Source organism: Salmo salar, chromosome 16, assembly GCF_965601325.2.
Source record: "Salmo salar chromosome 16, fSalSal1, whole genome shotgun sequence".
Lineage (NCBI taxonomy): Eukaryota > Metazoa > Chordata > Actinopteri > Salmoniformes > Salmonidae > Salmo > Salmo salar.
In genome coordinates this window covers 23,932,929-23,950,322 of record NC_138306.1, presented here as the reverse complement: position 1 = coordinate 23,950,322, position 17,394 = coordinate 23,932,929, and the positions used below count along the sequence as shown (strand labels likewise).

At 42.6% G+C, this 17,394-nt stretch overlaps 1 protein-coding gene across 1 annotated transcript in view; it reads right to left on the bottom strand.

The window, feature by feature from the left end:
- The window catches only part of LOC106573377 (leucine-rich repeat-containing protein 17), a 32,453-nt gene extending 15,494 nt beyond the window's left edge, over positions 1 to 16,959 (bottom strand). Inside the window, exons 1-5 of the mRNA XM_014148379.3 lie at positions 16,739 to 16,959; positions 7,884 to 8,148; positions 7,593 to 7,729; positions 4,604 to 4,943; positions 4,209 to 4,420 (exon numbers count right to left, since the gene is read on the bottom strand). Coding sequence (XP_014003854.1) covers positions 4,209 to 4,420; positions 4,604 to 4,943; positions 7,593 to 7,729; positions 7,884 to 8,011 — 817 coding nt within the window. The 5' untranslated portion in view covers positions 8,012 to 8,148; positions 16,739 to 16,959. The remainder of the gene's footprint in view (positions 1 to 4,208; positions 4,421 to 4,603; positions 4,944 to 7,592; positions 7,730 to 7,883; positions 8,149 to 16,738) is intronic.
- Positions 16,960 to 17,394: the final 435 nt, after the last annotated feature.

Sequence of the window (17,394 nt, the reverse complement as noted above, 5' to 3'; positions counted from 1 at the left end):
CAGGCACGTGGAGGCCACACACACTACTGAGCCTCATTTTGACTTGTTTTAAGGACATTACATCAAAGTTGGATCAGCCTGTAGTGTGGTTTTCCACTTTAATTTTGAGTGTGACTCCAAATCCAGACCTCCATGGGTTGATAAATTGGATTTCCATTGATTATTTTAGTGTGATTTTGTTGTCAGCACATTCAACTATGTAAAGAAAAAAGTATTTAATAAGATTATTTCATTCATTCAGATCTAGGATGTGTTGTTTAAGTGTTCCCTTTATTTTTTTGAGCAGTGTATTAGCCATTTCTGAAACTCACTTAGATAATTCATTTGATGACACAGCAGTAGCAATACAAGGATATAACAAATTCAGAAACAGAAATTCTTATGGGGGAGGTGTTGCTCTATATATTCAGAGCCATATCCCTGTAATGCCCAGAGAAGATCTTATGTCAAGTGTTATTGAAGTGTTGTGGTTACAGGTTCACTTGGCACATCTAAAGGCTTTTCTAACAGTCAGTATCTAAATAATATATGTGAAATGCTTGATGTATGTGATGTAAACAGAGAGGTCTACTTTCTTGGGGACCTGAATATTGACTGGTTTTCATCAAGCTGTCTGCTCAAGAGGAAGCTTCTCACAGTAACCAGCGCCTGTAATCTGGTTCAGGTTATTAATCAACCTACCAGGGTGTTTACCAACACTACAGGAACAAGATCATCCACAGGTGTCAATAGCATTTTTACTAATACTGTAGAACTTTGTTCTAAAGCTGTATCCGTACCCATTGGATGCAGTGATCACAATATAGTGACTATATTCAGGAAAGCCAAAGTTCTAAAAGCTGGCCCTAAAATAGTGTATAAGAGATCATACAAAAGGTTTTGCTGTGACTCTTATGTGGATAATGTTCAAAATATTTGTTGGTCTGATGTGATAAATAAGGAGCATCCAGAGGCTGCACTTGATGAATTTATGAAATTGCTTCTTCAAATTATTTATAAACATGCACCTGTTAAGAAACGGACTGTTAGAACTGTTAAGGCTCCATGGATTGATGAGGAATTGAAAAACTGTATGGTTGAAAGAGATGGGGCGAAAGGAGTGGCTAATAAGTCTGCCTGCACATCTGACTTACTGCAAATCGAGAAATTATGTGACCAAACTCAACAAAAAGAAGAAGAAACTGTATTAGGAAGCCAAGATCAATAATATAAAGAAAGATGGGAAAAAAACTTTGGAGTACTTCAAATGAAATTATGGGCAGAAAGACAAATTCAACTCAATCTTTCATCGAATCAGATGGCTTATTTATCACAAAACCATTTGATGTTGCCAATCATTTTAATGATTACTTCATTGGCAAAGTGGGCAAACTTAGGCAGGAAATGCCCATAATGAACAGTGAGCCATCATATTGATGCATAAAAAAACTAATAATGAAAGAAAAGCATTGCAAGTTGGAATTTTGTAAAGTTAGTGTGGAAGAGGTGAGAAAATGATTGTTATCGATCAATAATGACAAACATGTCATTGACAACTTAGATGGAAAGCTACTGAGGATGGTAGCTGACTCTATAACCACTCCAACCTGTCATATCTTTATTCTGAGCTTAGAGGAAAGTCTTTGTCCTCAGGCCTGGAGGGAAGCCAAAGTAATTCCACTACCCAAGAGTGGTAAAGCGGCCTTTACTGGTTCTAACGGCAGACCTATAAGCTTGCTGCCAGCTCTTAGCAAACTGTTCGAAAAAATGGTGTTTGACCAAATACAATGCTATTTCTCTGTAAACAAATTAACAACAGACTTTCAGCATGCTTATAGAGAAGGGCACTAAACATGTACTGAACTGACACAAATGACTGATGATTGGTTGAAAGAAATTGATAATAAGAAGATTGTGGGAGCTGTACTGTTAGATTTCAGTCAAGCATTTGACATTATTGACCATAACCTGTTGTTGAAAAAACGTATGTGTTATGGCTTTTTATAAACTGGGTGGTTTGAGCCCTGAATGCTGATTGGCTGACAACGGGTATGACAAACCAGTTATTTTTACATCTCCAATTACGTTGGTAACCAGTTTATAATAGCAATAAGGCACATTGGGAATTTGTGATATATGGCCAATATACCACGTTGCGTCGTGCCTAAGAACAGCCCTTAGTCGTGGTACATTGGCCATACACCACACGTCCTCGGGCCTTATTGCTTAATCAACCTCTGCCATTCAGAGCTATCTATCTAATAGAACTCAAAGGGTTTTCTTAAATGGAAGCTTCTCTAATGTCAAACATGTAAAGTGTGGTGTACAGCAGGGCAGCTCTCTAGGCCCTCTACTATTTTCTATTTTTACCAATGACCTGCCAATGGCATTAAACAAAGCATGTGTGTCCATGTGTGCTGATGATTTAACCATATACGCATCAGCAACCACAGCTAATAAAGTCACTGAAAGCGTTAACAAAGAGTTGGCGTTACCTTTGATTGTAAACTGTCATTGTTAGAACGTATAGATTCAATGGCTGAAAAGATGGAGAGAGGTCTGTCCGTAATAAAGCAGACACCACACTCCACAAAGCAAGTCCTGCAGGTTCTAGTTTTATCTTATCTTGGTTACTGTCCAGTCATATGGTCAAGTGCTGCAAATAAAGACCTAGTTAAGCTGCAGCTGGCCAAGAACAGAGCGCTACGTCTTGCTCTTCATTGTAATCAGAGGGCTGATATAAATACTATGCATGCCAGTCTCTCTTGGCTAAGAGTTGGGGAGAGACTGACTGCGTCACTTATTCTTTTTATAAGAAACATTCATGTTGAAAATCCAAAATTGTCTGCATAGTCAACTTACACACACACTTACCGCACCAGACATGCCACCAGGGGTCTTTTCACAGTCCCCAAACCCAGAACAAATTCAAAAAGTGTACAGTATTATATAGAGCCATAATTGCATGGAACTCTGTTCCATCTCATATTGCTCAAGTTAACAGCAAACCTGGTTTAAAAAAACAGATAAAGCAACACCTTTAATATATATATTTTTTTTATTTATTTTACCTTTATTTAACTAGGCAAGTCAGTTAAGAACAAATTTAACTGCCTTATTCAGGGACAGAACGACCTCATGGCACAAAGCCTCTCCCCTATTTGACCTAGATAGTTTGTGTGTATGTATTGACATGTAGGCTAGGATAATTCATTCATTTTATATGTATTTATGTAGTTCTGTCCTTGAGCTGTTGTCTATTAATGTTCTGCATTATGTCATGTTCATGTTTTGTGTGGACCCCAGGAAGAGTAGCTGCTGCTTTTACAACAGCTAATGGGGATCCTAATAAAATACCAATAAAATACCAATCTCTACACACAAACTCACATGTACACATGCTCTTGATTTCATTCTAACCTGCCCTCTGACGAAGTAAATTGATGTAATTATGGTCATCCACATCTGTAGTGAATTTCCAGAAAAACACAAGGTTGGATAATACATACTGAAAGACTAAAACATGCTGATTTGGTTAAGATATTCACAACCTACAGCTGCCAACTGTTAATGCTCCTGCTGCTTCGCTTCCTAGCATAAAAGCAACCAGTCTGTAAACAGGTCTGCCTACACATAGATAGGTAAAATCGTACAATGAAACCAATGGAATAGTCCTAAAAGTGCAAATACCACCCACCCTACCTGCTGGTCAAGGTACACTGAACAAAAAAGATCCAGAAGCCCATTGTTGTGCTATTCATCAGCTGCAATCACCTCATGATTCAGCATTATAATGCCTGGCCCCATGTCATAAGGATCTGTACACAATTCCTGGAAGCTGAAAATGTCCCAGTTCTTCCAGGGCCTGCATACTCACCAGACATGTCACCCATTGAGGACAACAGCGTGTTCCAGTTCCCGCCAATATCCAGCAACTTCGCACAGCCATTGAATTGGAATTGGACAACATTCCACAGGCCACAAGCAACATCTTGAGATGTGTCGTGCTGCATGAGGCAAATGGTGGTAACACCAGATACTGACTGGTTTTCTGACCCACACCCCTACATTTTTTTAAGGTATCTGTGACCAACACATGCATATCTGTATTTTCAGATACTGTTAAAATCTTTGAAATTGTTGCATGTTGTGTTTATATTATTGTTCAGTGTAAATAAAGCGCACCTCAAGTATTTGAACCAGGTGGGTCGGATAGTTTGTGACCTCACCTCTGCTTCTGCAGTCCAGTCGGGGTGTGGGGAACAGGTAGGTATGGCAGGAGGTGGTGGCGTCAGGCTTGCCCCTGATGGGGATGGGCTGCAGAGGGTATGTGGAGTCCTGCGGGTCTGGGGGGTCGCTGGGAGGCTCCAGCTCTAGACACAGCAGCTCTGGGTCCACCTGTCTCAGCTTCCTGCCCCTCAGCGCAACTGGCTCCGCACACCTAGGTTGTGTTCAGTAGAGCATTTTATTTTTAAACAGGGAGGTGCTATAGCAACATGAAGATGAGAACACAGATTTCTGTTGTCCATTATATAAAGTATAGTACACTTATTTAGACCAATGCCTACAGATGTCATTTGGGACACCTCTGTTGAGCCCTGTGTCACATTCTTTTCCCACCCACCTGGCATGGTTCCCCAGGTTACGGTTGCTGGGCACCTGCAGGGTGCGAACCAGACTGTCGAGTGTGCAGCGGCAGCTCCAGGGGTTGTCATGGAGACGCAGGTAGCGCAGGGCTGGCATGGGGATGAGAGCCTCCTCGCTGAGCGTGCCCAGACGGTTGTGCTGCAGCAGAAGGGTGGTGAGTTTTATCAGGCCCAGGAACACCCCCTCCTCCAACACTGAGATCCGGTTCTGCTGCAGGTCCAGGCTCCTCAGGCCCTCGAAGCCAGAGAAGGCCCCATTGTGGAGGGCCCGGATACGGTTACGGGCGAGCAGGAGGTGGTCTGGAGCCCGTGACCAGGCTGACAATAAGAATGATCATGATATTATGTTTCATTTCCATAACACTTTTCAAGCAAAGCACAGAGGCAACGTGTTATATTTTGTTACAGTGAAGGTTGCAGCAGAAGTAAACTCCTTTATCGACGACTCAATATTAGGAAGGTGTTCACTTACCCCAAAAAATACATTTGTTCGTATTGTCAGAAAATGTTATAAAATAAATAAATACAAATGCGCTGCATTCGTTGCCTTCCTTTTAGATGGAATAAATAAAACAGGGTTGGATGAATAACTTGAAAAATGTAATCCATAAGGCTACTAATACATTGATCGGCATCAATAACCTATGTAAAGTCTGTCCCAGTTAGCAATGAGGAATCGGCCCGGGGGACAGGAACTGATTGAATTGGCCCGGAATCAAAATGAATCACTGCCCAGAGTCGGCACAAGTACATCAGGCCGTTTCCGGAATTCAGCCGACTTTGCTGGCATTTTACCAGAATCCCCCCAGAAGCGGCCCAATGCAATTTTAAATAAATGTATACAAAATTACCCGGTTTAGTCATTTTAAAAATGACTATTATACATACAAATTATACTCATCCACACATTTTTTAAATAATTGTATTTGTTTATTCGTTACCCCCTTTTCGTCATATCCAATTGTCTTGTCCCATTTCTGCAACTCCCGTACGGCCTCGGGAGAGGCGAAGGTCGAGAGCCGTGAGTCCCCCGAAACAACCTCGCCAAGCCGCATCGCTTCTTGACACAATGCACGCTTAACCCGGAAGCCAGCCGCACCCATGTGTCAGAGGAAGCGTGCATGTGCCTGGCCCGCAGGACATCCCGGCCGGCCTAACCCAATTGTGCGTTGCCTCATGGGTCTCCCGGTCGCAGCCGGCACGGGTATCAAACCAGCATCAGTAGCAACACAGTTTGCACTGCAATGCAGTGTCTTAGACCGCTGCACCACTTGGGAGGCCCCGTCCACAAAGGTTTTAATGCTTATCAACTGCCTTGCACAAAGTATCCAAATACTAAAATCCTTCTTAAACAGGACTCTTAAAGAATTTAATTTAAATGTTCATTTTATTTTCTGATGACAGAAAATATGGAAAAATAAATAAATAATGAAATGTTAATTATATAAAGCAGCCTGTGTAATCATCTGCCAGAGAGTAGCCACAATCGTCCCGAGCCCCAAGTACTACATTTGGGCCAGATAACTCACACCGGAATCGGTCCGAGCCCCAAGTAATACATTTAGGCCAGATAACTCACACCGGAATCAGCCCGAGCTCAATCCCCGCATTCTAGCCATAAGTAATACTGCCTAAGGCGGCCCAGACTCGGACCACATGACGTCGGCCGAGTCTGACTCTCAGCCAAGTGCGCCGACTCTCAGCCGGAATCGGCCCAAATCCACTGTGCTAGCTGGGGTATCAACAGGGGGGTATCAACAAATTGCAACAGTTGCAATTTTTTTTTAATGAAAAGGAGACTGAATTAAATCTTGACTGCCCTGCAATGCAGATTGACCAATAGACTATAGGTGTGAAATGTTCAGAAACCTACCCCTTATGGGCCATCAGCGGGACAAAAGTATTGCTGAGTCTAAGAGAAGTTGAATTAATGGCAGCACCACTTTATCAATACATATTAGTATTTTAGACTACGCCATAAAAACTGTTTTTATGGGCACACAAATCCAAAATGATGTATGCGATTTGCAAAATCGAATGCTTCCAACCGAAAGTCACCTAACTTGCGTGGTTCTTCAATAGGCTATGCAAGGCTAATAGACCTACTTGTTGGATGTGCGTTATATCCAGCTGTTCAGTTAGGCCTAGTGATATTGTCGAACATCATCAGCTGATCCAGGAAATATTGTTCTGAATGACAGTCAAGTGGCAAACAGCTGTTGTGTTTTAGCACCTGATGCAAAAACAGTCAGTGCAGGAAAATGGTGTTCGTAAGAATGTCCAGAATATGTTTATGTTTTGTTCATCGCGCCAGTGAAGACCTTTGATCCACGTTGGATCCAATCCAATATGCCTACATTTGTTTTCTGCTTTTTTGTTGTTGCTTGTTTTACAGCAGGGTCTAAAATATTTAACAGAGAAAGTATCAAGGTAATGAGAGAATGTTTTCACATGTTTCTGTGCGTCAGATTGGACACAGAGTTAGGCTTCTGTGTGCATTTGTGTAGGATAACCTAGGCCAGTGATTCCCAACCTTTTTCGGTTACTATACCACTAACTGAAAGTTGCTCTTCCCAGAGTAGCCCTGAGGTAGCCCCTCATGTGCATTTTACCAGTAGGCATATGGTCTCATAGTCTTCTCAAGTACCCTCTGTGGATATAAAAGGAAACTCAATGTATCTCGATAACGTTGAGTGTGCGGTGGTTCTGTACGCAGCGCAGTACCATCCACAAAACGTTTTGCGCGCCAAAAAGACTAGATACTGAAAGCACTTTTCAAGACACTTGGCCCTCGCCAGTGACCTGGTACTAGATTAATCCAGTCCTGGACTAAAAAGCGTGTTCAGTGAAGAATCCCCATTGAAAGTAATGTTTTGTCCAGGAGTAGGCTAAATCTGGCCCTATTTGATCTTTATAGGCAGTAAAACCATAAAGTAAATAAGCTAGAATCCAGCGCATTATAATTACATAAGGCAGTGGGGATGGAGGAAAGTTTTCTCCCTTGGCAGTCCACGAAGACGTCTTCAGAGTCGCTGTACTCTGAGCATTCAGGGACCTGATGCCTGGAGTCTCCTGACCTGCCCTGGCGCCCCCGACCTCTCACCCTAATGATGACAACAATACATTTTAGCATAGTTAATGTAGATAATATTTTCATCTAAATAGACTTACTTATAATATCTAATAAAGTCAATAAAGCATAGTGGTTCAAACGAGTAAGATATAAAATGAGAGAAACAACCTAGAATCCATCCATACCTGTCCTGTCTGAGGAGGCGTCTGCCTACTTTGAGCCGCCTGCCCTGGCCTGCCTTCCTCAGCTGGGAGGGTGGTGGGAGCAGCAGGAGTACTAGGAGAGCCAGGAGGAGAGGGGAGGTCACACGCATCCTGAGCCCAGCTGGGGCTGCCTCTCGCTCGGGATAGCTGGAGCGAAGCAGTGGGTGGAGTGGAGGTTTTATTGGAAAATGGGAGTGGAGGATTGCATGTTGACAGTGTCTGATATAATGGGATTCAGCTGCTGTTCCTGCAGAGAGAGAGAGAGAGGGAGAACGAGAGGGGGAGAATGGAGGGGTAGGGAGAGAGAAAACAGACAGTGTGAGTGACTGGGACAGAGAGAAAACAGACAGTGTGAGTGACTGGGACAGAGAGAAAGCAGACAGTGTGAGTGACTGGGAGAGAGAGAAAACAGACAGTGTGAGTGACTGGGACAGAGAGAAAACAGACAGTGTGAGTGACTGGGACAGAGAGAAAACAGACAGTGCGAGTGACTGGGACAGAGAGAAAACAGACAGTGTGAGTGACTGGGACAGAGAGAAAGCAGACAGTGTGAGTGACTGGGACAGAGAGAAAACAGACAGTGTGAGTGACTGGGACAGAGAAAACAGACAGTGTGAGTGACTGGGACAGAGAGAAAGCAGACAGTGTGAGTGACTGGGACAGAGAGAAAGCAGACAGTGTGAGTGACTGGGACAGAGAGAAAGCAGACAGTGTGAGTGACTGGGACAGAGAGAAAACAGACAGTGTGAGTGACTGGGACAGAGAAAACAGACAGTGTGAGTGACTGGGACAGAGAAAACAGACAGTGTGAGTGACTGGGACAGAGAGAAAGCAGACAGTGTGAGTGACTGGGACAGAGAGAAAGCAGACAGTGTGAGTGACTGGGACAGAGAGAAAACCGGCAGTGTGAGTGACTGGGACGGAGAGAAAACAGACAGTGTGAGTGACTGGGACAGAGAGAAAACAGACAGTGTGAGTGACTGGGACAGAGAGAAAGCAGACAGTGTGAGTGACTGGGACAGAGAGAAAACAGACAGTGTGAGTGACTGGGACAGAGAGAAAACAGACAGTGTGAGTGACTGGGACAGAGAGAAAACAGACAGTGTGAGTGACTGGGACAGAGAGAAAGCAGACAGTGTGAGTGACTGGGACAGAGAGAAAACAGACAGTGTGAGTGACTGGGACAGAGAGAAAACAGACAGTGTGAGTGACTGGGACAGAGAGAAAGCAGACAGTGTGAGTGACTGGGACAGAGAGAAAGCAGACAGTGTGAGTGACTGGGGCAGAGAGAAAACCGGCAGTGTGAGTGACTGGGACAGAGAGAAAACAGACAGTGTGAGTGACTGGGACATAAAGCAACACAATGGTTAAATTGCAACATTTCGAATATTGTTTGATTTACACATTCTTTCTGCATTTAGCAGTTGCTTATTTTACTTTCATGTGACAGTAAATTCAGCTGAAACCATGAAGTCAATGTGTGCGACATTACCCAGATAAGAACAGCCTTGTAAAACTTGATGAGACAAGTTATGGCAGAAATCAGTCCCTCCCTGTAAACATTCCTCACAGTCAGCGATTCGTTTGTTGGTGTGTGTTTATATGTATTTGCACCTGAGTATATTATTTCAAATAAAGAATACACATCTGGAAACATTCTAATGTTCCTTCTGCTGCTTTTCTATCTCACCTCTCTCTCTTTCTGTATCCCCCCTCTTTCCCAGGTGAACGCAGAAACCTACAGGAGCTGAACCTGCCATTGTTCCAACATTAACATGAGTAACGGCAACATCTTCTCACGGGTACAAACCACCCTCTTATCTTATCTTCCAGGGGTGGAATTAACGGTAGAACAGAAAGAACGTCTTTAGTTTATGCTTTTCATTCATTCCCTTTTGATAATGGGTACAAACTTTGCACAGGTACAAACACCTAGTAAACCAAGTGCTTAGCCTTGATGGTATGCCACTGTTCTGAAGCTCATCACCACTCAGACTGACAGTTGAAGTCAGATTATTAAAACTAGACATTGCTTGATTATACAGCACCACTACTATTATCTACAACATTACATTAAGAGGACTACAGGGAATCATTCCTTTTCCCTTTATTCCATATGTTGTATACTTCCCAATACTGTTTAGGTGTAAAGCTACAGTGAAATCAGGACCACATGGGGACTCGGGTGGAGGGGGAACTGCTTGTCGTATAATGTGATTTACAGTCACCATTCATCTTTACCGATAACACTACATTCTTTAAATAACATGTCATTACTATGAAAAATAGGGACACATTTTCTACATTAAAGGCCTGATTGGTGGAGTCCTGCAGAGATGGTTGTCCTTCTGGAAGGTTCTCCCATCTCCACAGAGGAAATCTAGAGCTTTGTCGGAGTGACCATTGGGTTCTTGGTCATCTCCCTGACCAAGGCCCTTCTCCCCCGATTGCTTAGTTTGGCCAGGCTGCCAGCTCTAGGAAGAGTCTTGGTGGTTCCAAACATCTTCCATTTAAGAATGATGGAGGCCACTGTGTTCTTGGGGACCTTCAATGTTGCATACATTTTTTGGTACCCTTCCCCAGATCTGTGCCTTGACAAAATCCTGTCTCGGAGTTCTATGGACAATTCCTTCGACCTCATGGCTTGGTTTTTGCTCTGACATGCACTGTCAACTGTGGCACCTTATATAGACATGTGTGCCTTTCCAAATCATGTCCAATCAACTGAATTTAATCATGTTGTAGAAACATCTCAAGGATGATCATTGGAAACAGGATGTACCAGAGCTCAATTTTGAGTCCCATAGCAAAGGGTCTGAATACTTATGTAAATAAATTATTTATGTTTTTCATTTTTAATACATTTGAAAAAATTCTAAAACCTGTTTTCACTTTGTCATTATGGGGTACTGTATGTAGATTGCTGAAGAAAAACAAATATTTCATAAATTTTTTTATGAGGCTGTAACGTAACAAAATGTGGAGAAAGTCAAGGGGTCTGAATACTTTCCAAAGGCACTGCACATATTGTTGTTTGTTAAGTGACCCTGTTTGATTTTTAGATGTTATTGGATGACATTGTCTATGAGCCATCTAATGAACTCTGAGGGCTTGTTTGTTATAAGGGGCTACAGTGCCTTGCAAAAGTATTCACCCCCTTTCCGTTTTTCCTATTTTGTTGCATTACAACCTGTAATTTAAAATGATTTTTATTTGGATTTCATGTAATGGACAAACACAAAATAGTCCCAATTGGTGAAGTGAAATGAAAAAAATGACTTGTTTAAAAAAAAAAGATTAAAAAAAAAGGAAAAGTGGTGCGTGCATATGTATTCACCCCCTTTGCTATGAAGCTCCTAAATAAGATCTGGTGCAACCAATTACCTTCAGAAGTCACATAATTAATTAAATGAAGTCCACCTGTGTGCAATCTAAGTGTCACATGATCTCAGTATATATACACCTGTTCTGAAAGGCCCCAGAGTCTGCAACACCACTAAGCAAGGGGCACCACCAAGCAAGCGGCACCATGAAGACCAAGGAGCTCTCTAAACAGGTCAGGGACAAAGTTGTGGAGAAGTACAGATCAGTGTTGAGTTGTAAAAAATATCTGAAACTTTGAACATCCCACGGAGCACCATTAAATCCATTATTAAAAAATGGAAAGAATATGGCACCAGAACAATCCTGCCAAGAGATGGCCACCCACCAAAACTCACGGACCAGGCAAGGAGGGTATTAATCAGAGAGGCAACAAAGAGACCAAAGATAACTGTGAAGAAGCTGAAACGTCCATAGGACCACTTAAGCCATACACTCCACAAAGCTGGGCTTTACGGAAGTGGCCAGAAAAAAAAAACATTGCTTAAAGAAAAAAATAAAGGCATGTGGGAGACTCCCCAAACATATGGAAGAAGGTACTCTGGTCAGATGAGACTAAAATTGAGCTTTTTGGCCATCAAGGAAAATGCTATGTCTGGCACAAACCCAACACCTCTCATCATCCCGAGAACACCGAGAACACCAGCATGGTGGTGGCAGCATCATGCTGTGGGGATGTTTTTCATTGGCAGGGACGGGGAACTGGTCAGAATTGAAGGAATGATGGCGCTAAATACAGGGAAATTCTTGAGGGAAACCTGTTTTCATCTTCCAGAGATTTGAGACTGGGACAGAGGTTTACCTTCCAGCAGGACAATGACCCTAAGCATACTGCTAAAGCAACACTCGAGTGGTTTAAGGGCAAACATTTAAATGCCTTGGAATGGCCTAGTATAGCCCAGACATCAATCCAATTGAGAATCTGTGGTATGACTTAAAGATTGCTGTACACCAGCAGGAACCCATCCAACTTAAAGGAGCTGGAGCAGTTTTGTCTTGAAGATTGGGCAAAAATCCAAGTGGCTAGATGTGGCAAGCTTATAGAGACATACCCTAAGAGACTTGCAGCTGTAATTGCTGCAAAAGTTAGCTCTACAAAGTATTTACTTTGGTGTGGTGGGGGTGAATAGTTATGCATGCTCAAGTTTTCCGTTTTTTTGTCTTGTTTCTTGTTTGTTCAAAGTGTTAGGCATGTTGTCTAAATCAAATGATACAAACCCCAAAGAAATCTATTTTAATTCCAGGTTATAAGGCAACAAAATTGGAAAAATGCCAAGGGGGGTGAAGACTTTCGCAAGGAACTGTATATGCATGCTTATATAGTCTTACAATGCTATATGAGTGTGATATGTGATAGGACTAGAGTTACTTTAAGACTTTAATGTACACTGTAATGGAATACACAGAGGTGGTTTGAATAAAGTGTAAACCTTGTGTTGTCCTTCACCAGGATGAGATGGTTTTTTCTTCCCTCGCTTCTATCTTTCTTCTTGCTTCTTTCTTTCTTCTCTCGCTTCTTTATTTTCTATCTTTCTTGGTTTCTCTCTCTCTCTCCTCTTTCTTTCTCTGTATGTCTGTCTGTCTGTCTGTCTCTCTCCCTACTGAAAGTAGGATAGTCACTTAAATTCCAGGCCATCGCTTTTATACAGTTGAAGTCGGAAGTTTACCTAAACTTAGGTTGGAGTCATTAAAACTTGTTTTTCAACCACTCCACAAATTTCTTGGTAACTTCTTGCAGAGCGCCAAATTAAAATAAAAAATTACTATAAATATTAAACTTTCATGAAATCACAAGTGCAATACATCAAAATAAAGCTTAACTTGTTGTTAATCCAGCCGCCTTGACAGATTTCAAAAAGGCTTTACGGCGAAAGCAAACCATGCGATTATCTGACGACAGCGCTCAGCACACAAATGCATAACAAATCATTTTCAACCAGGGAGTTGCGACACAAAAGTCAGAAATAGCGATATAATATATGCCTTACCTTTGAAGATCTTCTTCTGTTGGCACTCCAAAAGGTCCCAGTTACATTACAAATGGTCCTTTTGTTCGATAAAGTCTTTCTTTATATCCATAAAAACTCAGTTTAGCTGGTGCGCTTCAGTCAATAATCCATTCGGTTTCCCTCCTTCAAAATGCATACAAAATGAATCCCAAACGTTACCAATAAACTTATCCAAACAAGTAAAAAACATTTATAATCAAATCTTAGGTAGCCTAATACGCAAATAAATGATACAATTTAAGATGGAGAATCGTTATTGTTTTACCGGAGAAAAATACCAAAGAACGCACTCTCATTCACGTGCTTGGAAACACTGCAGCCAAAATGGGAGCCACCTAGAAAAACGACAATTTCTGGCACATTTTTCCAAAAACCAGCCTGAAACTTGTTCTAATGACTGTTGACATCTAGCGGAAGCCCAAGGAACTGCAATCGGGCACGATTTCGACCTATTATAAAAGTGCCAGCCATTGAAATCAGTGGTAGGATGATTTTTTTTTTGGGGGGGGGGGGGGGGGGGGATGGTTTGTCCTCGGGGTTTCGCCTGCCATTTCAGTTCTGTTATACTCACAGACATGACATTATTTTAACAGTTTTACAAACTTTTGAGTGTTTTCTATCCAAATCTACCAATTATATGCATATCCTAGCTTCTGGGCCTGAGTAGCAGGCAGTCTACTTTGGGCACGCTTTTCATCCGGACATGAAAATACCGCCCCCTATCCCGAAGAAGTTAACAAACTATAGTTTTGGCAAGTCGGTTAGGATATCTTCTTTGTGCATGTGTAACCGATGTGAAATGGCTAGTTAGTTAGCGGTGGTGTGCGCTAATAGCGTTTCAATCAGTGACGTCACTCGCTCTGAGACTTGAAGTAGGGTTTCCCCTTGCGTTGCAAGGGCCGCGGCTTTTGTGGCGCAATGGGTAACGATGCTTCGTGGGGTGTCAGTTGTTGATGTGTGCAAGGGTCCCTGGTTCGAGCCCAGGTTGGGGCGAAGAGAGGGATGGAACCTACTCTGTTACACATGACACAAGTCATTTCTTTCAAAAATTGTTTACAGACAGATTATTTCACTGTGTCACAATTCCAGTTGGTCAGAAGTTTACATACACTAAGTTGACTGTGCCTTTAAACAGCTTGGAATATTCCAGAAAATGATATCATGGCTTTAGAAGCTTCTGATAGGCTTATTGACATTATTTGAGTCAATTGGAGGTGTACCTGTGGATGTATTTCAAGGCCTACCTTCAAACACAGTGTCTCTTTGCTTGACATCATGGGAAAATCAAAAGAAATCAGCCAAGACCTCAGAAAAAAGATTGTAGACCTCCACATGTCTGGTTCATCCTTGGGAGCAATTTCCAAATGCCTTAAGGTACCACGTTCATCTTTACAAACAATAGTATGCAAGTATTAACACCATGAGGCCACGCAGCCGTCTTACCACTCAGGAAGGAGACGCGTTCTTTGGTACTTTGGTTCGAAAAGCGCAAATCAATCCAAGAACAACAGCAAAGGACCTTGCTGGAGGAAACAGGTACAAAAGTATCTATATACACAGTAAAACGAGTCCTATATCGACATAACCTGAAAGGCCGCTCAGCAAGGAAGAAGCCACTGCTCCAAAACCGCCATAAAAAAAGCCAGACTAAAGTTTGCAACTGCACATGGGGACAAAGATCGTACTTTTTGGAGAAATGTCCTCTTGTCTGATGAAACAAAAATAGAACTGTTTGGCCATAATGACCATCGTTATGTTTGGAGGAAAAAGGGGGAGGCTTGCAAGCCGAAAAACACCATCCCAACCATGAAGCATGGGGGTGGCAGCATCATGTTGTGGGAGTGCTTTGCTGTAGGAGGGACTGGTGCACTCCACAAAATAGATGGCATCATGAGGGAGGAAAATTATGTGGATATGTTGAAGCAACATCTCAAGACATCAGTCAGGAAGTTAAAGCTTGGTCGCTAATGGGTCTTCCAAATGGACAATGACCCCAAGCATACTTCCAAAGTTGTGGCAAAATGGCTTAAGTCAAGGTATTGGAGTGGCCATCACAAAGCCCTCACCTCAATCCTATAGAAAGGTTGTGGGCAGAACTGTGCGAGCAAGGAGGCCTACAAACCTGACTCAGGTACACCAGCTCTGTCAGGAGGAATGGGCCAAAATTCACCCAACTTATTGTGGGAAGCTTGTGGAAGGCTACCCAAAACATTTGACCCAAGTTAAACAATTTAAGGGCAATGCTACCAAATACTAATTGAGTGTATGTAAACTTCTGACCCACTGGGAATGTGATGAAAGAAATAAAATCTGAACTAAATGATTCTCTCTACTGTTATTCATTCTTAAAATAAAGTGGTGATCCTAACTGACCTAACTGAGTTTAAATGTATTTGGCTAAGGTGTATGTAAACTTCCGACTTCATCCGTACGCCAGTTACGATTGCCCAATACTGTTATCCCAGTTATGTAGTGAGATAATCTGGCAAGCTGAAACAAAGAATGAGAGCAACAGAGAGAGAGAAAAACCAAACCAGGCTTTGTGTGTCAACCCCAAAAGGTATGGAAGGCCGTTCAGGTCTTTGTGTCAAAATTAAGATGTTAAATAATGAGCTGTCTACTGACCAAAACAGCCTTTGATAAACAGGGACCTGGACCATGTGTCTTTGTATCCTCTCCATAGGTGTTTATTTCCAAAACATTTTACACTTGAAAGCAATTCCATAGGCTCTGTTTTCTGTTAAACCCTATGAGCTCACAGAGAAGAAATCTGTGGAAAATGCTTCACAGAGCTGGCTAAGAACGAACCTGCAGAAATAAAGTCTTACTTCAGTTTATTTCCAAAGACTTTTAACCATCTGACTGTCAGTGCTGCTGTCAACACATACCTACACTCCCTTCTTTCTCTGGTAGTCTCTCCTCTCCTCCTCTCTCTCTGTCCAGCCTTCCTCTGCTGTTCTTATGGGATTCCTCCTGATTTTCAAGGTCTAAAGCTTCTCCCAATCAAATGCCACAGCCAATTTACAACTGCCTACCTCACATCCCTCCACCACCCCGCTCGCCCCTTTCTTGCCATCCTACCTTGGTCGTTCACCTGGGGCAACCCTACCAGAAGTCAAATAATCAGTCATATATTGTTATAACCCCAACACCCACACCTACACAAATTGAAGAAAGTGAGAAGACTTGAATTAGTGAAATCAGGCTGATAACAGGCTGCAGGTGATACAAGAACACATTGGCTTTATAAATACTATGGAGTATTACTTGTCCAATTACTTGTTACAAATCATAGATCTTTAGAGGTGCCTTCAGAACATCCAGTATGAATATGAGGCTAACACACAGCCAGATGTGGCCCAGCACTGTTCACATATTGATCTTAAACCCCCTCTGTCTGTCCAGGAGCTGTTGGAAGGTAGATTCACTGTTAAAGGCTTACAGTACCTGGCCAAAGGGAAGGGCTGCCACAAGCTCATCCACCTCAATCTCTCTGGCTGCACTCAGGACAGTTTCTGCGGTCCTCTCTGATCCATATGTCTCCTTCTATCTGCTTTAACTATATCCACATGAGTTTTCCAACAACACATCTGTGTCCTCAGCCCCCTGGCTGCACTAGAGTCAGTTTGTGTGCTCCTCTTCAAGTCTGTATGTTGACCCTGGGGAATGAAAAAGGTTCTCTCTCTGGCTCTGAGAGAGAGAGAGAGAGAGAGAGAGAGAGAGAGAGAGAGAGAGAGAGAGAGAGAGAGAGAGAGAGAGAGAGTACAGCTTACGCACTGGTTTTAAATTACAACACACACACCCACACGCACATGTACTCCAGCATGAACATGGACTCTCACCAGGGCCAGCATTTTTCCAGCTGGTTAAGTGGTTGTACTTTGCTGCGAGAGAGAGACAGAAAGGCTGCAGCTAACTTGTTTGTTGAAAATTACGACATGCACATATTCACCCTCTCTCTCACCCCACTGCTCTCTAATTGTGTGTGTGTGTGTGTGTGTGTGTGTGTGTGTGTGTGTGTGTGTGTGTGTGTGTGTGTGTGTGTGTGTGGTGTGTGTGTGTGTGTGTGTGTGTGTGTGTGTGTGTGTGTGTGTGTGTGTGTG